The 23,605-nt window shown below is 40.2% G+C and overlaps 1 protein-coding gene across 2 annotated transcripts in view; it reads left to right on the top strand.

Moving 5' to 3' along the window:
- LOC121930810 (solute carrier organic anion transporter family member 1B1-like) overlaps positions 1–23,605 on the top strand; it is a 60,845-nt gene that overhangs the window by 24,381 nt on the left and 12,859 nt on the right. For both annotated transcript variants that reach the window (XM_042467699.1, XM_042467698.1), the window contains exons 2-9: positions 3,003–3,164; positions 7,611–7,752; positions 9,044–9,176; positions 11,347–11,453; positions 12,812–12,958; positions 15,064–15,162; positions 16,012–16,263; positions 22,085–22,249. In XM_042467699.1, the coding sequence (XP_042323633.1) occupies positions 3,027–3,164; positions 7,611–7,752; positions 9,044–9,176; positions 11,347–11,453; positions 12,812–12,958; positions 15,064–15,162; positions 16,012–16,263; positions 22,085–22,249 (1,183 nt within the window). In that variant the 5' untranslated portion in view covers positions 3,003–3,026. The remainder of the gene's footprint in view (positions 1–3,002; positions 3,165–7,610; positions 7,753–9,043; positions 9,177–11,346; positions 11,454–12,811; positions 12,959–15,063; positions 15,163–16,011; positions 16,264–22,084; positions 22,250–23,605) is intronic.

The following is a 23,605-nucleotide window of genomic DNA, read 5'->3' as shown; positions in this document are numbered from 1 at the left end:
GGATTATCCAGGATGTTGAGCTTGTGAAATATCCTCCAATTGTCCCAATTTGGCAAGACAGTGTGTATTAATTTTCTGCCACCCGACATTTTCAGCTGTTTTTAAAAAGTCCCAGTTTCTCTCTCCTCCTCCCACTTTCCTCATTTGTCCTCAGCTTATTTTCATGTCTGCAAACTGAGTTCAAATTGCAGAAGAAATTTGCCCTTAGTTAGCTCGGCAAAGAGGGGAAGAGAGAAGGCGGAAGAATCTTGGCGTATTCTGTAGACTCAGACAAGAGCAAAATTTGGCCACCTTTCCTAGCTTGTCTGTTCTTCATTAATAAGCTTTGCCATCTTAGCCACACTCTGATGTTGCTTGGCCACATGTCCTGGCTTTCATCTGTAAAATGTTGGCGGGTATGTGATAATGACCTATAAAGCCCAGCATAGCTCAGGTATGAGTTATCTGAAAGACCTTATCCTTACATGTGCTCCTATGTGTGTTTATGAACTTGGTTCAATTTGAACTTGGTTCAAATGAGAAGGCTTTTGGGGAAGCCTTCTCATCATCCTTTCAGGTATCTCTGGTGGAAACAAGGGAAAGGGCCTTGCTCTGAACTATGGAACATCCTTCCTTCCTAGGGAGGTGAAACTGGCATCCCCATTACAATTTGGCAGGCCTACGAAGACTGCGGTTGAAGGGGACTGGGTTTTGCATAATGTGCTATATTGTCTATTTGTTGTTTTCTTTTTAAGGACTATGTTTTTAACTGATTTTAATTTTGTTCATTATTAAATAAATGTTTACATTTTGGGTAATGTAACATTTATATTTATCTTTTTTCCTTAACTGTTGTAAACCAGCTTGAGTGCTGGCCTGGGAAACAGGTGGGATATCCATTTTGGGGTGTTGTGTCTTTGTCAGTGGAATTACATCTGCAGGAATCTTATCAGTTGTACAACACCTGTTTCCAGTAAAGGGCTGCTGTTACATAACTACATAGCAGAGCCAGTAACGTGCCTGATGTGCACTGAATTGGTCCTGCTGTGCATCATATCGGTCCTAATGATTATCGGGCACCAATGTGCATAGGGCACTCTTGTTGGTGTCCTGTTACATATCTTCACAATTCAATAACTGAGTTTCTTAGTACCTCTGCTATGTAGCTAGTTGTCCCAGTTTTCACCTGTGAAGTGTTGGAAGGTATGCAGAAACAAACTCTGAGAAAAGGGGTTTGTTCACTGTTTATTCAAGGAAAACCTATTGCCTTCGAGATGTTCTTGGACTGCAGTTCCAAGCAGCCAGCATAGGCAGTGGTGCAGAATTTGGGGAGTTATAGTTCAATAACCTTTGGAGGGCCGTATGATTCCCATCCCCACTTTAAGGTAGACTGGGATTGATTGTTGGGGACAGATGATGAGAGGCTACCGATAAACTGGCAACACTGCCTAAATGGTACCTTAGAAGCCCAAAACTCAGTCTCCTGAACTTATTGCTGAAATCACATGTAGGTGGGGAGGGACCAGACAGGTTTTATTTTTCTTCTGTTTTGTTTTTTAAAGCCTAAAGTTGGAGAAAATGTGTAGATAAAAATAGTTCCTTTGGAAAACTGATAATGAACATTTGGGGAAAAAATGGGAAGGTAACACCACATATATTAAAACATCCTCTTCTTTTTGGTCAGAACCATGTCCTTTTCACCTCCATTTTCATGTAATTTTTTTTGCTTCCTGCTAATGTACTCTCCTTTTTGTATTCTCCTTACGCATTATCTTGCAACCTGTGTTTCTTTTTCTACAAACATCTGGACTTAAATCACACTCATCCAATGTTGGCATATCAATGAAAGACTGTACTATAAGCCTTACTGACTGTTGCATAAAACTGAGCAAATTTTGAGCCTTATGCTTATAAGGCAGGCTTAGAAAAGCCCAGTTTTGAAGGAGTACCAGTTTTGGCAACACAAATGTAATGAGGCAGCAGGAATAACCTTTGCAGTGGGGCATCACTGTGTTGGGATCTGCATCATGGCATGAGCCATTGGATTGTCCTCTTCATTAATGAATTGAACCAAGTTCATAAATTACATATTGCTGTATAATAGGTAATAATGATCTATAGGATACAATTTAAGATTTCCCCAGCATAGCATAAATAAGCACATGCAGGCATATGCTAAGCCGGCACTACACAACCACTATGCAGAATAGCAACATTGCACAACATATCTCAGTGACTGGGTGCTATTATACTATATGTAGCCACCGTGAACAATGCACATCTGCAATTTACAATTGCAAAGGCCAATGTGTAATCACAAGGTGCAGGGGTGCAACTGCAATGCATGACATTGCTGTATGCATAATTCTGCTTTTGTCACTGTCAGCAGAATATGAGTCTATTGTAATGTGGCAAATAATGTACTCTGCATGGGTAGGGCAGCTTACATATGTCATTAACATATGTCACTAGCCACCCACATTAGGACATTAGGAATGGGCATATATTATTATTATTATTATTATTATTATTATTATTATTATTATTATTATTATTATTATTATTTATAAAGCGCTGTAAATTTACACAGCGCTGTACATATACAAAAACCAGTTGCAGAACACTTCAGTCTTCCTGAACATTCCATTTTGGACCTCAGAAAACACAACCTACTCACTGCTCAGGGCTGATACAAGGTTTAAGCAAGGTGCAAAGCATACCTTATACTTCTTTGACTTTTATTTATGGTGTAAGGTATCCAAGGGGAATATCTGTTTAAGGAAAAATAATCCTGGAAACAGAATGTAGTGATGTAATGATTGGTTGATCATAAATTGTAATAGTTTGCCACTTATCCCAATGGTACAGTGATGATTCTTGGACTCTTACAAATAATTTCTTGTTCTATAGTTTCAAGAGTCATTCCCAACACGTGCATCTCATTAAAATGTGGAATAAAAAGGCAGGGAATTAAAATGAAGGGTATCCAATATGTTGATAATTTGGGTTTTTTTTCTTTGTAGGGAAATCATCCAAGATCAGAAATCATGACAGTGGCAGACAATGAGTTGGAGAACATGCACAAATCAATTATGGAGAAGAAAGCTGAAACTCAGACTATGGAAGACGAAACTGACCAGAAACTACCAGTCAAGACAAAGGCTTCATGTTGCAAAGGGCTCAAGGTTTAGTTTAATCATTATTATGAAATTTTTAAAATGTATTTCTTAATGTTTTCTCCTTTACAGCAATAAAATTATTGCTCTGGATGGGGACCAGAATCCCAATTCAGTCATTGTCTTCATGTGTAAGAAAACATTAGCTGTGCTCTCTCTCACCATTCCTATTGCCCTCATTTGGGGACACTGACTGTCTACAGAGTCAAGGTATCCTTGAAAGCTTTCCCCCCCATATTTAAGAAACATGGAACCTCAAAAACACCAATTAAATTTTTGGGCAACCCAGTGGGAAATTTCCAAGCCTTACAATGACTGCATTTCCATTTCTTTGTTTATATGAAAAATAATTAGTAAAGGTTGGAGTGATCCTTAGAAATATTTGCCTGTGGCCTGAAGTTTTCAAAAGGAGTAAAGTACTTGCCATCCTTCTTAAACATGTAAGAGTATGGTATTATCACAAGGGTTATTGTTACCTTCAAGTGCCTTCAAGTCATTTCCAACTTATGGCAACCCTAAGGCAAGAGGTTTTCAGAGGAGGTTTGCCATTGACTTCTCCTGAGGCTGAGAGTGTGTGATTTGCCTAAGATTCTTAGGCAAGAACCTTAGGCAAGTCAGGAAATTCTGGCGTTTGTAGTTTGGTGAGGCACTAGAGCTCTCTGACTGAGCATTCTAAATGCCCCTTCCTAAAATGCAAATCCCAGAATTCCATATAACAGAAACATGGCAACCGGGAAACTCATCTGGAGACAGAAGTCTACCACATTGCTCTCCAAGAGGAGCACTGGACCACAACTCTGGAGATGAGGGCTCAAATCCCCACTCAGCCACAGGAACCCACTATGTGACTTTGGGCAAGTCACACTCTTTCAGCCTCAGAGGAAGGCAAAGGTAAACCTCCTCTGAACAAATTTTGCCAAGAAAAACCTGTGATAGGTTTGACTTAGGTCCAACAACAACAGTATTGTTCTACACAAGAACTTCTGCATGAAGGGGGCTATTGTGTGTGTGTGTGTGTGTGTGTGTGTGTGTGTGTGATGTACTGAGTTCCAATATGTACATCAATTGTTTTGCCTGAGCCCCAAAATATCTGATCTTTTGACCACCCATGGGTCTTCCTTTCTTTTTTCTTAAACACAGCGCTGTTGGTAGCATCCCAAAGTTCAAATCCCAATGTATTTTGTTTACTCATCTGTAGCTATGTTATACAAGTGATGGTAACTTTTACCCAGTATGTCACAAGTCTATTTATTTTGGGACCAGAAGAAATAACGAGAAGTCTGTGTTGACACATCTGGATAATATTTAAGCAATCCTCAGCTAGTACTGCATTAGAAAGAATTAGAAATGTTGAGATGAATTCTATTCTATTAAACTTGAAATATTCTATCAAACTTGAAAGCTTACCTTGGCTTCTATTCTGTAAAAATAAGGGCTTCATAGATTCATGCTTGGTTAAAAATGCATGAGCAATGGCAGCATGTTTTTGTCACTCCTTCGTTCCATCTCTTTGATACAATGGGGGCAACTTAAAAAAAGATCTTGTGTCAAGGGGACCATGAAGATGAAGAAGGAAAGTTATTTGATAAATAAAATCTTGATCCCCAGTGTCTTCCACTAAATGAGAGCTGAGCAAGTGTGAAGGGGGGATGCATCAGTTTTTGCCCCTATGTCTCTGTGCCAAGTTTGCATATTTTCTTTGCAAAATCGGCTGAAAATGCAGCCCAGAAGTCACTAGCTATCTCTTCTGAGGCTGTATCCACAAGCAGAAATAATCTAGGTAGACATCACTTTAATTGCCATGGATCAATGCTATGGAATTCTGGGATCTGCAGCTTTGTGAAATATCTAGCCTTCTTTGTCAGAGAGCTTTGGTGTCACAAAAAACTACAAATCCCAGAATTCCATAACCTTAAAGTGGTTCAACCTGCATTATTTCTGCAGTGCAGATGCAGTGTTCCAATTCCTGAGTTTTCATTACCATTTCCCTCCCTCCTTCCTTTTCTTGGCTAACATCAGGAAAAATAGGGAGGTTGGGTAGTATTTTATGGACTAACACCACTCCTGGCAACATTTCGGGGGTGCTGCTTTGTTTTTGGTTTTTTGCCTGAAAATTTGTGAAAGGCTCAAAGGGATGGGCGAGTGACAGGTGTTCCAAGAAGATAATAAGTGATACATGTAGTTCACAGGCCACACTTTTCCCAATGAACAGAATCCAGACTTTTGGGGGAATATATTCTAGGGTCCCCCTTCCTCAGCCAAGAAATTAATATGAGGTCTAATCTTCGTGATCTTCCATATCAGTGAATGGTATGTCAGTGTCATTGACTTCTATAGGGAGGGGGGAGGGAAACAAAGTACTAGGCTGGCAGGCCAAAACTTGCCACACATTCTTGTTGTTAGATACCATGGTCCCTACAAAACAGTGTACAATATAGGCTGCTGCTACACTGCAGAATTAATGCAGTTTGATGTGGCTTTAACTGTAATAGCTCCATCCTATTTGTAGTCTGTTGTGGCACCAGAGTTCTCTGATAGAGAAGGCTAAACATCTCACAAAACTACAAATCCCAGTATTCCACTGCTTTGAGCCATGACAGTTAAAGCCATGTCAAATTGCATTAACTCTGTAGTATAGATGCAGCCCTACTGTCTACAATATGTGCTTCTCCTCATCTTAGTATAACGATGGGCTTTTTGCCTGGTATTTCTTATCACACAACATATAGACAATGAATTCTGTTTGGGGCATTAGACCGACACTTTTGAAATGTGCGCATGGCATCAATGAGCCAGAGATTTTATGACACCTTGTGGCAGCTCCCATTTCCGTGTCACCCCCATGCCACGTGGGGTAGAGTAGTTATCCTAGTGCTGGTCATTACATAATCAGCCAGCCAATCCCCCTTGCATCCAGGGACCGTGCCAACATTGTTCATGAACAGCAGTCTCTTACTATTTCTGTAATTTGACATTTTCAACACAGCCCCAAATGGTAGTGATGGTTCTTGTTGTTATGCGCCTTCAAATTGGTTCTGACTTGTGACAACCCTGTCATTGGGTATTCTTGGCAAGATTTATGCAGAGGATGTTTTACCATTGCCTTCCTCTTTGTCTGTGTGTGTGTGTCTAAGATCACTGAGTATTCTTTCTTGGCTGAGCAGAGATTTGAACCCTGGTCTTAGTCCTAGTCCAAGGCAAGGTGACTACTGCACCATGACAGTACTATGTAGGGAATGGTTGATACAAATTGGGTTACAAAAGCTCATATGTTGCAAAACTCAGTTGTCATCTGCATGTACAATGAAAGAAAGTACAGTGTGCCCACGTCATATGTGGGCATGCTTTATGTGGCTTTCAGCATATGCTGAAAGCCATGTGGGGAGAAGGGGTGGTGCATCCCATAGGGAACAATGGGGTGCGTGCTCATGGTGCACGCGCGCCGCCATGCCACTGCATGCACAAGCTCCATCCATTTAAATGGGGCTTGAGCATAGGCGGTATTTGGTTTATGCGGGGGAGTCCGGAATGAATCCAATGCGTAAAGTAAGGGTGCACTGTACAATTGGCCCTCTGTAACTATAGATTCAACCATTCACAGCTTGAAAAATATTCAAAGATAATATAAATTCAAAAAACAAACCTTTGTATTGCCATTTTATACAGGGGACACCATTCCACTATGCCACTGTATTTAATGGGACTTGAGCATTTACAGATTTTGGTATCTGGGGTGGGTGGCTGGTGGGTCTGAAAGTAAGCTTTAGCAGACACCAAGGGCCTACTGTAAATGTTCAATGAAATTGATGTATCTTGTACAGTATTACCTTGCTTTGCTAAATGTACATAAAATATATACAGTGCACCCGCATCATATGCGGGAGCCTTTTATGTGCCTTATATGCGCCTTTTACGCTTAAGTTGGATGCCCCACACCATTTAATGAATGGTGTGCATGACCGCGGTGCTCTTACCACCACACCACTGTGAGCTTGTGCACAAGCCCCTGTTATCCTTAATGGGACTTGAGCATAAGCGGAACTTGCCTTATGCGGCAGGGTCTGGAACAGATCCCCACATAAGGCAAAGGACCACTGTACTTAAACATATGCAACCTTAATCGAATATCAGTGGATATCTTTATCAATGGTATCTTTATCAGACCAACCAAAATGCACAATATACAATATACAGTGATAAAGGTATCACTGTTTGGTGGATTTTTTTATATTGGATTTGTCATATGGCCAACATGGCTACCCCTGAATGTTTTATGCAGCTTTAAACTACCCTGTTAAAAGCCACGCTTGATTCACACCATTGACCAAATAACAGGACTTTACTCCTGCAAAGACTTTGATCTGGCATAGGCCTGAAACAGATGATTCTGTTCAACTTGCAGCAAACTGGTCTTTGTTGACGTATCATTTCTTTTTTCCTTTCATCTGTTGTTAGGCCTTCCTTGCTGCTCTGGCATTTACCTACTTCAGTAAAGTATTTTCAGGAGCCATGATGAAAAGTTCCTTCACACAACTGGAAAGAAGATTTGGCATTTCCTCTTCTACAGCTGGTTTCATGGATGGAGGCTTTGAAATGGGTAACTAGTACCACAAGGACCACTTGGGGTGGGATATTAGGATAGTCACCCACTGAGGACACTGGGGAACTGTGGGAAGAGGATCACTCACTGATCAATGGCAGCTAATAAGCTAAATGAGAAAAAATTGGATTAAACACCACACCATGGCCTCTCTATGAATGATTTTATTCTTACATTTGTTTTTTAAAAGATTTTTGCCGTATAAGATTTACAATTGGGGCCTGGGTGTATTATGCTCTCCCTATGTGGGGGGATTATTTTGCCTTCTGGGGTGACATGGGGGCATTTTAGGGCATTTTAAAGGAGATATCTTTTTTTCAAAAAACAGGAACTAAACAGCAAGTGACTTCTGAATTGCTTCATGATGAGGGCAGTTGTGATAGAGATTGTGGTTCACAATCTCTATCACAACTTTATGAGACCCTCCTTACCCTCTGGAAGTTGCCCATCTCCTCATCTACAGCTTATAGTCTATAAATAGAGCATCACACATTTTTGGATCTTTCAAAAATACAAAAAAAAAGGCTCTTTTTAAAATACAAAAATTCAAAAAATCAAGTAAGACCCCCCCCCCCCCCAGTAAAAGCAAATCCTTCCTGATAGCTTTCATGGCTATTTTACTGAGGCTATAAGCTTTTTTAAAGAGGCTACCTTATTTAGTGGTGCCAGAAAGTAATAAACATCTTATTTTTGGGCTCACCAAATGATGGTGAAACAGGAGAATGATGGGCTTACCCTCATTGGTAAGTTTTAAACATAGGTCGGATTGCCATCTCTTAGGGATGCTTTAGCCATGGATTTCTTGGATTGGCAGGGACACACCCAACAATGTTTCACAGACAAAACCATTTGGCCAAGCAACATTAAAATGTGCTTAAGATGGTAAAAGTTATTAATGAGTAGGGACAGGCAAGTTAGGACAGGATGCAGAAGTTGGCTTTTACCTGAGCCTACTGGGAAGGTCAAGAATCTATGCCTCCTCTCTTCTCCCCAGTCCTGAGTTACTGAGTGCAGATGATTTTTGCACTTGAACTCAGTTTTCAACAATGGAAGTGTGCTGAGGACAAAGAGGGAATGTGGGAAGAAGAGAGAGAACCTGGGACATTTTAAAAGCAGCTGGAAAAGTGAGATAACACAGGATTAATCAGAATTGTCCCTGTCAAATCAGGACAGTTGAAAGGTGTGCAGCCGTTGCACTAAGGGACCCTGAGCTACCTTCCAACTGCACTCTGAGGCCATGGTTCTGTGAAATACTCTTTATCATCAATGGTTTGCTATATTTTTCCAGGGAATTTGCTGGTGATTGCATTTGTGAGTTATTTTGGAGCCAAATTTCACCGGCCAAAGGTAATTGCTCTTGGCTGTTTTGTCATGTCTCTCGGGAGTGTTTTAACAGCAATGCCTCACTTCTTCATGGGATAGTAAGTATGTATTTATATTTAACTTTGTATCAAGATTTGTTATCCTTCCAACATAATGAGAACTGTAGCAAAACATTCCAGTATAGAATTTTCTGTCCAGAATTCCAGTAATTCCGTTCCATCCTTCCCAGTTTTCCACCCACCTATCCACAGCAATGACAATGTGTCTGCACTACACAGTTGCATCAGTTTGAGGCCACTTTAATTGTCATGTTAAGGTATCCTGGAATTTGTAATTTGGGTAGGGGAAAGTGTGGAGTTGTGCTGTACTTTTAGTGGTTGGGTAGAAGAGGAAATTTCAGCCAGTGTTGCTTGTCACTCAATAAGGTAACATGTAACAGCAACAGAAATGTCCTCTTCTACACAACTATACAGGAGCCCTCTCCAGTTCTCACTCTGGCAACCCTATTGGTGATGAAAACAAGATATCCTGAGAAGAGAGGATGAAGATTAAATCATTTCATTTTCATAGGGAGAACACTTACAATACTTTGGGAATTGTAGTTTTGCCGAGTAGATTGGATATTTCTAATAGCAAATGTTGAGTACCACAATTGCAAATTTAAGGATCCTCTGGAATGGAACCATGACATGCAAAGTGGTATGAAACTGATATAACCATTTACTGCAGATATACCCTCATTCAGTATTTAGTGTCCTCTGAGCGTCCTTAGTCCTCATTGGGCTGTTATCATAAGGATTTTCTATTCTTTTGTAAATCTTACAGCTTAGAGAGCTGAGAGGTATTTCAATTTATAATTAAGTAAAAGGTACCTAAAGCAGGTACAGACAGTAGGCAGATGAGCAATTGCTAGCTGGAGATTTTTTATCTTTACTTTTATTTTATCTAGATTTTAGAATTTTGTAATTTTAGTTTAATATTGTTTTATCATCTTGTATGTTTGAGTCATATGTATTTGTCAGTTTGCTGTATATTATATTGCATTGGCCATTATATGTCTGTCTGGATAATTTGTTTTACAAATGCACTGCATAGTTTTATATTTGTGTTGGTCCTTTGCATCTGTGTTAGATTGTAAACCTTTGGCAGGGCTGGATGTTTTTTATTACTTGTTTACTTGAAAAGTTGCATGCCCACTGATGTTACTCTTCACTAGAGTAGACATATTGAAATCAATGGGATTTACATAAGTGTTGACGTACTATTCAGCAATTTAAGGGTGCATCTACATGGTAGAAATAAAGCATTTTGGCACCACTTCAACTGCCATGGCTCCATCCTACAGAATCCTGGGATTTATAGTTTTTTGAGGCATTAGCACTGTTTGGGGGAGAGAGCTAAAGTCTTGAATAACTACAAATCACTGAATTCCATAGGATGGAGCTAACCACTTAAAGGGGTGTCAAACTGCATTACTTCTACAGTGTAGATGCATCCTTAGTAGGCCTGGGACTATAGCAATAGCAATAACAAGTTCATTTCTACACTGCTTATCAGTGCAATTAAGCAGTCCCTAAGTGGTTTACAACTATAAGCTAATTGCCCCTAACAAGCTGGGTACTCATTTTAGTGACCTACAGAAGGATTCAAGGCTAAGTGGATCCTGGAGTCCTGCCTGGGATTGAACCGAAAACCTTGAGGTTTATGAGTGAGTGGATGCAGTACCAGCACTTAACCACTGTGCCACCAGGGCGAGAAACTAGGGGATTTCTATGTGAGAACATGAGGCAAGGGTGGGAACATTCATGTATGTCCAGGATGTTGGACTACAATGACCAGAATTCATAAACACTGACTATACTAACTATGGCGGTGTCCACATGGGCCAAATACCATGTCCTCCCCCATCCTGACAGCTACTAGTCTAGGCTATGCATGGCCCAATCCCCACTTCTAGTGCCAGCTGTCCTGGTGATGTATGCCAGTTCAGTTCCAGATCTGCAGAATACCACCCTTAAGCCATATTTAAAAAAAACTTTAAGTCTGAAACTAATGGGTTTCATCTATTGAATGCTTGGGAAACTGATTTAATTTTCTGTACATACCATTAAACATAATTGATGAAATTGCTTCCAAATCCATTACTTCATCTCTTCTTATTTAAATTGTGAGTGTGTTTGTATAATGTTGTTCTTTCTTCCCAGCAGGAAAGCATATATCTATATCCAGTCATCTACAATTACTAGATTAAACCTTCTTTATTTTAAGTTATAGATATGACACATCACCAAGGACACCAGACAATTCATCTTCCAGTGTCTCTCCCTGTTTAGCAAATCAGACAACACTAGGATTGCAAAGGAGGCCAGGATCAGGTAAGGCTGCAGATTCTTATGGGATATTTGTAAGCATTAAATGAAGAATAATACATTATGCTTTATGGAACCCCCCCCCCCCAAAAAAAACACTCTTGTGCCACATTCATCACTTCTTCTTATGATCTTTATAAATAGCTTCATGTTGTGACACAATGTTGTGCATTTTTGCTACCTCCAGTCTAATCACTTGGTATCACTAGTGATATCACGGAACAAACATGTAATGACATGGCAGCAAGTAATTTTTCACATAACAGGAGATGGGTTTTCTGTGGTCTACTACTTTCTGTAAGAACTGGTTAAAATTTTATTTGATTCCTTTTTTATTTATAAAAGCTTTTCTAAAATAATAATAATAATACTGAATTTAAAGGAAAGACCTGTGGTTTAAAAACAAAACAAAAAACCAACAACAACATTGTGAACAAAAGGTTAACCAACAGATATGCCCATCTAGACAGAATGCCTTGACTACTTAGCTCTGAAGTCTGGCTTTGGTTTGCTCAATCGTCTATGTGTTCCACCTCTTCTTTTCTCAGAGTGTTCCACATCTTTAATAGCTGCATGGCAGGCACATCATAATCCATTCTGTACTGGAATTAGTTCTGCCTACTGAATTTGGTCAGTGCAAATAGTGCAGGTGGTTATTTGTCCTCACAGATGAGGAAGCCAAGGATTAAAATCCCTATTATGGAAGGAGGGTGGATCTCATGATGTAAAAAGCTAAGCTTCAGAACAGAGATAGGCCTTCCAGCTAATGGTACCACTTCTGTTAATTTATGAAGCTCAATGTATGAGGCAATAACAATTCTGATGTTTGAAACTTTACAGAGAACAAAATGTAGCCAGGCTGCTGGCTTCCATGTAAATGGTAGCAATGATTCTGTATTGGATTTTAGTTCATACTTTAAAAGAACTATCCAAGTTGTGGAATTTATTTGAGGCTTAGGTTTCAGTACCTTGGATGAATTCTTTAAAGTTTGGATTAAAACCTGGAACAGATTTACTGCCCTGCTGACACAGAAGGCACCTGCTACCACTAATAGAATGGAGAAATACAGTAGGCTTGCCACATCCATGGCTCCAGATATGCAGATTTAACCAAACATAGACTAAAACTCTTTTTAAGAAATACAAAAATGCAGGAGATCTAATAAAGTGAAAGCCTTGACATATAGAGGGAGAAGAAAAATATCACTGTGGGCCATTGCTGTTATTGAACAGATGGGGGAACTACCAGCTTCTGTTCCATTTCTTTTCACTGTTATCAGTATTGTCCATTTGGAGCCATTTGGAAAATAACCTTTACCTGCATTGTATGGCTCATTCTTCTGTTATAATTGTTTGGCTTACAGACTGTGATGAGACAGTTACATCTTATGCATGGATTTTTGTTTTGCTGGGGAACCTACTACGTGGAATCGGTGAAACACCAATAACTCCGCTGGGCATTTCTTACCTTGATGATTTCTCTAGGGAAGAAGATACTCCTTTTTATGTTGGTAATGTCTAAAACAGTGGGATTTGTATGGTATTTAGTACCTCCTAATGTAATGGTTGTTAGCAGCATTTAAAGCAGGGCAAGTCCAGATACAGCTCCATTTACGATTTGGTGGTTCTGACAAAGGTTTTGTCCCACTTTCATTCAGTCTACTTAAAATATTTTTGACAAAAAGCAATAGCTAGACCCAGCCAGGTGATGAATGCACATCTCTATTAAAAAACATGCTTGGATATACAAATTTCATCCCAATTGTTCATCACACTTTATTGTAAAACTGGCTTCTGGAAACTAGGGCTTCATTTCACATTCATTGTGAAATATGGTCTGCCATGGAATGTGAAATTCTGTCCTATCTTTATATTTGAAGCATTTCATTTATTTTTCAACTTTGTTGGCAGCCTTCAATATTATGAAACCCTTCATTCTGAACCACGTCTCTTCTCTTCCCTTTAAATAAATAAATATTTATTTATTTAAAGTATTTCTCTATTGCCTCCCAGCCCACCAGACATCCAAGGCAATGAACAAATAAAATAAAAACCAATTAAAATAATGAAAAGATAAAAACATTTTTAAAACACAGTTAAAATACTCTTTTAAAACTCCTAAAAGCAGTCTAATCCTTGGCTCCCAACCAATCAGGGATCCAGTAGTTAATGTGATAATTTCACTGTGGCGTAACTTCAATAAATACATGACAATGTAGCTGAGAACAAATGAAACCAGTAATTTACTCTCAGATTAAATGTTAGGAGGAAGGGAGGGATGTTGTCATGCTCAAGACACAAGGTTTACTACATAGTGCTTTGATAATTGTATTGTCACAGTATAATAAAGCAAGGTATAATAATAATAATAATAAAATTTTATTTGTATACCGCCCTTCTGAAAATCAGGGCGGTGAACAGCATCTAATAACAATACATACATATACATTAAAACAATTCAATAAAAAACAATAAAATTAACATGCCGGCCTACAGTGCTGACGAGGGGGGGGGGAGAGTTGCTGGTCAGGGGTAGGCTTGTTCAAATAGATGCTCATCTAGTTGCCTTGGCAACATTTGCTCTGCCAGATACCTGAACAGTTTTTCCTCTGTTTTCAGGATCCTTAAAAAAATATTACCTAGGGAAGAGGGGGCAACTATGGAGAATCCATAAACTGCACCCACCTCTCTGGACCTCCATGAGCTCTGTCATCCCCTCACCCACTTTTTAAAAAACTAAAGTGGCTATAAGATCACTTTTGTTTTGTTTTGTATTTTAAAGGCATGCCCAACAGCTGTAAGGAATGAAAGGACATTAACTTGGTCAGTTTAACTCCTGTAGCCGTCTGGAAGTAACTGTCCATTTTAGGCTGATTTATTTCTGGCAATTGATAAATTCTGAAGGCCATGGTGTCAAGGGGTTTGGAGGCAATAATAATAATAATAATAATAATAATTTATTTATTTATTTATATGTCCCGCCTCTTCAAAGGATGGAAGCAGGATTACATCATTAAAATAATACAATGCAATTGAACAGTCAATAAAATACTAATACTGAATTATACATCCCTATTAGTTCCTTAAAATCTCCAAACATCAGTTCATATATTATCATCTCTATACCAAATCCGATGGGAAAGCCAAGATGGATCTCCTCTGGCAGACTAGTCCATAATGCAGCAGTGAATGCTCTATGGGAAGTTGTGGTTAATCAAGTATTACAATGTTCCAACAAATTCTTCCCCGATGTTCTGAGTGTGCGGGGCCACAGATATACAATTCCCACCTCTAACCTAATGGATAGGAGACTTTCATATCTGTCAAATGCTCCAGTGACACACATTTTCATTCCTTCTAGTTTATCATCATATAAAAATCTTAGGTGTAGGCATAAAAAAAAATTGGAATGTGTGAATCATCCTAGAACACTACTGATCCTAGAGAAGGAAAAAGTGTACCCAATGTGCACTCATGGATGTGTATACACAAATGCTAACTAATGACATTCACTTCTGTAGATGGCAAAAGCAGAGTGAAACTAAGTAAAACAATGCAGAATATATGAGTTTATATGCCTTGGACTTTATTGATCCTATTTTCTTTATAATTGTAGGAATTTTACACACGATAGCAATGATTGGCCCTATGGCTGGCTTCCTTTTGGGATCTGTGTTAGCCAGAATTTATGTGGATGTCGGCTTTGTGGACCTGGGTAAGATGCAAGTCTGAACATGGGTCATTTCAATATATGATGTGGATTATGGTTTGGGTTACTGGTTTAAATAACACTGCTAGCTCTGTAAGCAGCGTGTTCTCTCATGCTCCTGGCCAGTAGTTTGCACAGATATGAGTACTTTGGGTTGCTTTTGTGAAAGCTGTAGATAAACCTCTGTGTATTTGCATGTGCTCTCTACAAAGCAAGGATGGGCAATTACAGCCAAGGAGGTATCCCTTCTGGAGCACAGCCTATCTATATAACCAGACAGCTGCCCATGACTGAACCAAAGGTAGGTGCATCCTGTTGTGATCCATCTCAGCTATGTCTTTTCTCCTGAGGCACAGGAAAGGCATGGAGAATCTGTGGCTCTTCAAATATTATTGAATTAAAATTTCTGTCACCTCTGATGACTGGAGCTGATGGATACTGGAGACCATCAGCATCAGGAGAGCCAAGGCTTGATCATGCCTGATCTGTAATCACTCTCATCCACTGGACATAGCGCCAAGAATTCAGTGACTCATTGATGAGTACCAACATTGAACATGTTGGCAATTCCTGGTTATGGCCTGTGTAAATATGATAAGTGTGTAAATACAATAAAACGAGACTGAAATAATTATTTTCCCCACCAAATGTTTCCTTTCTATCTATAATCTTCAAATACATTGATATCATTGCCCATTCTATTGATCAAGAATTTTTGGTTCCTCTGTCTCATTTGGTGTCCATGTTCAATCCAATGCAGACCATATATGCTTATTGGGACAATTTCTCTATGCATTATATGAACATTTGGCAGTGCTATATGAACAAACAGATAATAGATCTCTCTGTTTCTAGGTACAATCACTATAACTCCAACTGACTCCCGTTGGGTTGGGGCATGGTGGTTGGGATTTTTAGCAGCTGCTGTCACCAACCTGCTTTCTGGCATCCCTTTCTTGTTCTTGCCTAAAAGCCTGGAGAAAGAAGTTGGGAATGCTCCTGGAACAAAAAAGCTGGATTCTGTAAAAATGAAAGATCACAATAATGAAAGCCACAAACAGCTGTCTGAGACTCAAAAAGAAGTAGGGAACCCAAGTAACCTGAAAGGTAAGAACATAAGTGTAGCCCAAATGGAGCCAACCAACTGTCCACTTAGACATGTTAGACTGCATCAAGACTCAGAATCTTGATCCCAGTGAGCAAGATAGAATCTAAGAAGGTCCTAGAAGCACTTGCAATTGTTATAGTTGCCATGTCCTGTTCTGGGGTGTGTGAATGACCTATTTGGGAGATCCGATTCCCTGTTTTAGGCCCCAAGAAACCTTCCCCCCAGAAAAGCCAGTAGTGATATTAAAGAAAATAGTGACTCAGGCCCTGTACAGACAAGCACTTTGTGCTGACCTGGGAGCAGAATTAGGACATTGTGTCCAGATGGCGCACACCCTTGACAATGCCACCAGGGCACCATGATGCTGCGCGCCACTCCAGATAGCATGCAGCATCAAAATTTCCCTCTGACACTGCATCCAGATTACATAGCGCCGAAGAGGCACCATATAGCCATGCCGCAGCAGCTATGGCACAATTTCAAGGGTACAAAAAGGAGCTGCATTTGTGGATCCTTTTGCGCCCTTGAGAGGCCAGATTGGGGATGTGGCATGAGGTTGCCACAGCCCCAATCCATCTGAAGAAGGGGCGGCTGCATATTGCTTCCAAGGTCATGTGGTATCTCATGCCTTCAGGGTATTTAAACTATTCCTGGGCTAGTAGTCCTTGTTGTTGTGTGCCTTTGAGTCATTTCTGACTTAGAAAGATCCTAAGGTGAACCTATCACAGTGTTTTCTTGGCATGATTTTTTCAGAGGTGGTTTGCCTTTGCCTTCCTCTGAGGTTGAGAGAGTGTGGCTTTTCCAAGGTCACAGAGTGGGTTTCCATAGCTGAGCAAGATTCAAACCCTGATCTCCAGAATTGTAGGTCAACACTCAAACCACTACACCACCCTGGCTAATAGTCCTCGTACTATAAAAAAAGTAAAGAGGTTACATTTGAGGATCATTGCTAGTAGCTCTTAATTGACCTCTACTCCATGAATGTTCAAATCCATTTTTTAAAAAAAGTCTTCAGAGCTAAGCCATTCCCCAAAAGTGCTGAAATAATTAAGGATAGTTGGTCCCATTGGGTGACTCAATTCTAATTTGATGGCTGGCAAGGGAGAGGTCCCCCAGAAATCTTCCAGCAATGAACAGGAATTGTACTACTGTGATCTGTGCAGTATTCATGTGTAAGAGTTCCTGCCAATGAACCACTTAAAAAAAAGGAATACGAAGTTATGGAGTACCTATCTTAATTGGCTTTCCACTAGAGATAACGCAGCAGGAGGGCTGTGATTCTTTGTCCTCACTGCAGTCCTAATTCAGAGTGATCCTTCTGCATCCAATGCAATTAGCAATTTCATTGATCCCAATCCAAATCAGTGTCTCAGTGGTCAGGACAATATTTAAAGCTCCAATTTTCATTCCCTCCTGGATCCTGCTCCAGATTTAAGACCTCATGGATAGCTTACTTTTTAATGAAGCCTGCAGTTTACTTTTTAATAACTATTCACATTATTGTCAGTTGCATTAGTAGTGTGAATAATAATAATAATAATAATAATAATAATAATAATAATAGGTTTTATTTATATACTGCCCAATCACTGGGAATCCGAGCGGTTTACAACAGAGGGAATAATAGATGGTTCCCTGCCCTCAGGCTTACAATCTAAAAGACACGACACAAAAGGAGAAGGGAATGGTGAGGGGGAGGGGATCAGGTCCAGCAGTTCTTCTCTCCCTCTGAGGCCTGGCCCAAGGCAGATGGGCTGGAGGGAGGGCTCTTCTTCTTCAGGCTAGTCCTGGTGGAACTGGGCCAGCCTACTCTCTCCCTCACAGGCCGAAAGATGACAGTCATGGAGGGAAGGCGCTCTATCTTCAGGCTAGCAGCCCCTGATGACGCTGGGCCAGTGTATTCTCTCCCTCACAGGCCGAAAGATGACAGTTATGGAGGGAGGGCGCTCTATCTTCAGGCTGGCCCTGATGGAGCTGAGCCAGCCTGTTCTCTCCTTCACAGGCTGAAAGATGACAGTCATGGAGGGAGGGCACTCTATCTTCAGGCTAGCCCCTGATGACGCTGGGCCAGCCTGTTCTCTCCCTCACCAGCCGAAGGATGACAGTTATGGAGGGAGGGCGCTCTATCATCAGGCTAGCTCCTGATGACACTGGGCCAGCCTGTTCTCTCCCTCACTGCTAGGTTTTCAACTTGTGGTTTAGTATTAATTCAAGGGGCACACATACAAGGGAAATTGCACTAGACTATACCACTAGGTTACAGACAAAAAGACATTAGGGGATGGGATCAGGCCTAGTGTTCCAGAATAAATCAAGCAATATAAAACAGATCAAACTGGAGCAGCAGAATCACTGAAACATTAATCTTCTGATATCATTACATAACTCTGGAATATGAACCAAGTGATAAGATGCCAGCCACAGATGCCGGTGAAATGTCAGGAAGAAACTCTTCTAGAACATGGCCACATAGCTTGAAAAACCCACAAAAAACTATGGATGTGGGCCATGAAAGCCTTCGACTTTTGAAGGTGAAAGGGATGGCGAAAATAGTCAAACTGACATAGAGGAAACAAGAAAAAAAGTGCAAGGACCCAACAGTGGGAGGCAAAAAAACTTGCACAGGCAGCAAGTAAAAGGGACCCATGGTCTGAGATGTCTCTACACTAATGCACAGAGCATGGGAAATAAGCAAGATGAACTTGAACTCCTAGTACAACAAAGCAAATATGATATAATAGGCATCACCGAAACCTGGTGAGATGAGTCGTATAATTGGAATGTGGAAATAGAGGGGTATAACCTTATTAAGAGAAATAGGCCAAACAGTAAAGGAGGAGGAATAGCACTATATGCCAGAGATATTTACACCAGTGAAGAGATCCAGGACATCAATCCTGACAGCCAGGTGGAGAGCATCTGGATAAAAATTAAAGGGGAGGGAAACAATAAGGATGTTATGGTGGGAGTCTACTACAGACCCCCAAGTCAGACTGAGGAATTGGATGATGTCTTTCTAGAACAGATGACCACACACTCAGAAAGGAGAGATGTAGTAGTGATGGGTGACTTCAACTATCCTGATATTTGCTAGAAGTCAAACTCAGCCAAATCCTCAAGGTCTAGCAAATTCTTCACTTGCCTGGAAGACAATTTCATGGTCCAAAAGGTGAAAGAGGCAACAAGGGGGTCAGCTATTTTAGATCTGATCCTAACCAACAAGGATGACTTGGTTAATGGGGTGCAAGTGGTGGGATCATTAGGTGGAAGTGACCATGTTCTCCTGGAGTTTGTAATACAGTGGAAAGGAGAAACCAGGCATAGTCAGACACGCATCCTAGACTTTAGGAGAGTGGATTTCAGTAAACTTAGAGAAGAATTGAGGGCGATTCCATGGTCAGAAATACTAAAAGATAAAGGAGTTCAGGACGGATGGGACTTTCTCAAAAGAGAGATATTGAAGGCACAATTTCAAACAGTTCAGTGAAAAAGAAAAATGGGAGGTGTCTCAAGAAACCAGGATGGATGACTAAGGAACTTTCAACCGAGCTAAGTTTTAAAAGGAGCATGTATAAGAAATGGAAAAAGGGGGAAATCACAAAAAAGGAATTCAAAGAAATAGCAGGCATGTGTAGGGGTAAAGTCAGAAAAGCTAAAGCACAGAATGAACTCAGGCTTGCTAGAGAGGTTAAAGACAACAAAAAGGGCTTTTTTGGATATGCCCACAGTAAAAGTAAGAAGAAGGAAATGGTAGGGCCACTGCGTCGAGAGGATGGCAAAATGTTAACAGGGGACAGAGAAAAGGCAGAATTACTCAACACCTTCTTTGCCTCAGTCTTCTCAGAAAAGGAAAAGGGTGCTCAACCTGAGGATAATGGAGCAGAGGACAGAATAGGGGAATTTCAGCACAGAATAAGTAAAGAGATAGTAGAGGAACACCTTGTTAATCTAAATGAATTTAAGTCTCCGGGACCAGATGAACTCCATCCAAGGGTATTAAAAGAACTGGCAAATGTAATATCGGAGCCATTGGCAATAATCTTTGAAAACTCCTGGAAAACAGGAGAGATCCCAGCAGACTGGAGGAGGGCAAACGTTGTCCCCATCTTCAAAAAGGGGAAAAAAGAGGATCCCAACAATTATCGTGCAGTTAGTCTGACATCAATCCCAGGAAAGATTCTAGAGCAGATAATTAAACAAAGAGTCTGTGAACATCTAGAAAGCAATTCCATAATCACAAAAACTCAACATGGGTTTCAGAGAAACAAGTCATGCCAGACAAATCTAATCTCTTTCTTTGATAAAATTACCAGCTTGTTAGATGAAGGGAATGCTGTGGATATAGTATATCTTGATTTCAGTAAGGCCTTTGACAAGGTTTCCCATGACATTCTTGCAAGCAAGCTTGTAAAATGTGGGCTAGACAAAGTAACTGTTACATGGATCTGTAATTGGTTGACCGGCCGAACCCAAAGGGTGCTCAACAATGGCTCCTTTTCATCCTGGAAAGAAGTGACCAGTGGGGACCCACAGGGCTCTGTCCTCGGGCCAGTTCTATTCAACATCTTTATCAATGACCTGGATGACAGAATTGGGAGCATACTTATCAAATTTGCAGATGACACCAAATTAGGAGGAATAGCTAATACCCCAGAGGACAGGATCAAGATTCAAAATGACCTGAATAGACTAGAAAGCTGGGCCAAAGCTAACAAAATGAAATTCAACACGGAGAAATGTAAGGTATTGCACTTAGGGCGGAAAAATAAAATGCACAAATATAGGATTGGGGACACCTGGCTGAATGAAACTACGTGTGAAATGGATCTAGGAGTCCAAGTAGACCACAAGTTGAACATGAGTCAACAGTGTGATGTGGCAGCTAAAAAGGCCAATGCAATTTTAGGCTGCATCAATAAAAGTATAGTGTCTAGCTCAAGAGAAGTAATAATGCCACTGTATTCTGCTTTGGTCAGGCTCCACCTAGAATATTGTGTCCAGTTCTGGGCACCACAATTCAGAAAGGACATTGAGAAACTGGAGCGTGTCCAAAGGAGGGCGACAAAAATGGTGAAGGGTCTGGAAACCATGCCCTATGAGGAACGACTTAGGGAGCTGGGGATGTTTAGCCTGGAGAAAAGAAGGTTAAGAGGTGATATGATAGCCCTGTTTAAATATTTGAAGGGATGTCATATTGAGGAGGGAACAAGCTTGCTGTCTTCTGCTCCAGAGAACCGAACCCAGAACAATGGATGCAAGCTACAACAAAAGAGATTCCACTTCAAATAGCTTCCTGGCAGTAAGGGCTGTTTGACAGTGGAACACACTCCCTCGGAGGGTGATAGAGTCTCCTTCCTTGGAGGTCTTTAAGCAGAGGCTGGATGGCCATCTGTCAGGGATGCTTTGATTTGGATTTCCTGCATGGCAGGGGGTTGGACTGGATGGCCCTAGTGGTCTCTTCCAACTCTACGATTCTATGATTCTATGACTTCACATTGATAAGAAATGGTTCTGTATTAACTGGAGTTATCACCTCTCTCAACTGACATATTGACTTATGAACTATTATGGTCCAACTTTCATGTCAGTGGGTGGGCTATCCATAGAATTGACCACCCATTGATTGCCATTTTACTCAGTGGTGGCATGTGTACATGTTCAAGCACATATCACCACCATTGAATAATATAAGGTGCAACAGTCAGGAGCCGGAACTGAACCCCCAAATTTATTTTTGAAATAATGTATTGATGAATCATACATTGTGTAGGCATGGTTTATATTATCCACCATGCATCTCTCTCTCTTTTTTTCTTTCAGGGTTCTTCAAGTCCCTGAAGAGAGTGTTGGGTAATGGAAGGTATTTCACTCTGTTGTGCATATCATTGCTGCAGTTTAACAGCTTCATTGGTTATCTGACATACAACACAAAATACATGGAGCAACAGTATGGTCAGCCAGCATCCAAGTCTAATTTAGTAACAGGTGAGTCTAAGTTTTGGCCTCTATCTACCCTTCTGTTTCTCCATCCATCCATCCATCCATCCATCCAGGTCTGGACAAAGACATGTTACTCCCTAAGGCAGATCTACAGGTGGCATCCCCTTAGTCTTCCAAGTCAATGTGTGTAGTATCCAAAACCATCCAAATTATTTCAGCACATGAGGCAAAATAAATAAAATCCTACAAGCACTTACCATTTGCTGCCTTTGACAGCCTTGTGTGATGGCTTGCACAACACTGATTGCAATCACATGCATATATGCTATCACATGTATAGCAGGCATTTATACCAAAAAAATCACTAGGAACAGATGATAATTCCAATTAAATTGATACAATCCATCCAGAGATATCAACTGCAATGTTAACTAAAATATGACAACAAATATAGAAAACAAAATGATGGCAGGCAGACTGGAAATATTCAATATTCATCCTCATCCACAAAGAGTAGACACAAAAGACTGCAGCAACTATAGCATCATCATAGTATTAATTCCCCATGCAAGCAAAATTATGCTTAAAATTCTACTACATAGACTCCAGTCATACATGGAAAAAGAAATTCCAGAGGTGTATGCAGATTCAGGAAAGGCAGAGGCATTAGAGAGCACATAGAAAACATACAATGGCTAATAGAGTGCACCAAGAAATTCCTGAAGAAAATCAACATGTGCTTTATAAACTATTGCAAAGTCTCTGACTGCATAGATCAAGAAAATCTATGGAATGCTCTTAAAAACATGGGAGTGTTGCTAAATTTTATAGTCTTGATTAGGAATCTGTACTTAGGGCAAGAAGCTACTGTTAGAACAGAATATGGGGAAACAGAATGGTTCCCAGTTGATAAGAGAGTCAGGCAAGGTTGCATATTATCTCCCTATGTGTTCAATTTGTATGCAGAAAATATCATATGAAGAGCACGTTTAGAAGGAGGAGGAGTAAAGATAGGAAGAAAGAACTTCAACAATCTAAGATATGTGAATGGCAGCACACTACTATCGGAAAACCTGGAACAATTGTTGCTGAACGTAAAGAAAACAAATATAATGATTATGTAAGATCTATATAAATTCAACCTAGGCAATGAGGAAATCCAAAAATTTAAAGATTTCCTGTACCTTGGATCAAACTTTGATCAGAACAGAGACTGCAATTAAGAATTAAGAAAAAGACTAGGAATGGAAAGGGTGGTCATGAAAGAACTAGTCAAGATCCCAATGAGTAAAGGTATACAACTGAATATTGAAATCACAATCATCAAAGTCATTATATTCCCCATCATCATATATGGATGTAAGAGCTGGACAGTGAATAAAGCAGATAAAAATAAAATAA

The sequence above is a fragment of the Sceloporus undulatus genome, chromosome 5 (genome assembly GCF_019175285.1).
Source record: "Sceloporus undulatus isolate JIND9_A2432 ecotype Alabama chromosome 5, SceUnd_v1.1, whole genome shotgun sequence".
Lineage (NCBI taxonomy): Eukaryota > Metazoa > Chordata > Lepidosauria > Squamata > Phrynosomatidae > Sceloporus > Sceloporus undulatus.
The sequence above is the reverse complement of the archived record's forward strand: the minus strand, read 5'-3'. Positions and strand labels throughout refer to the sequence as shown.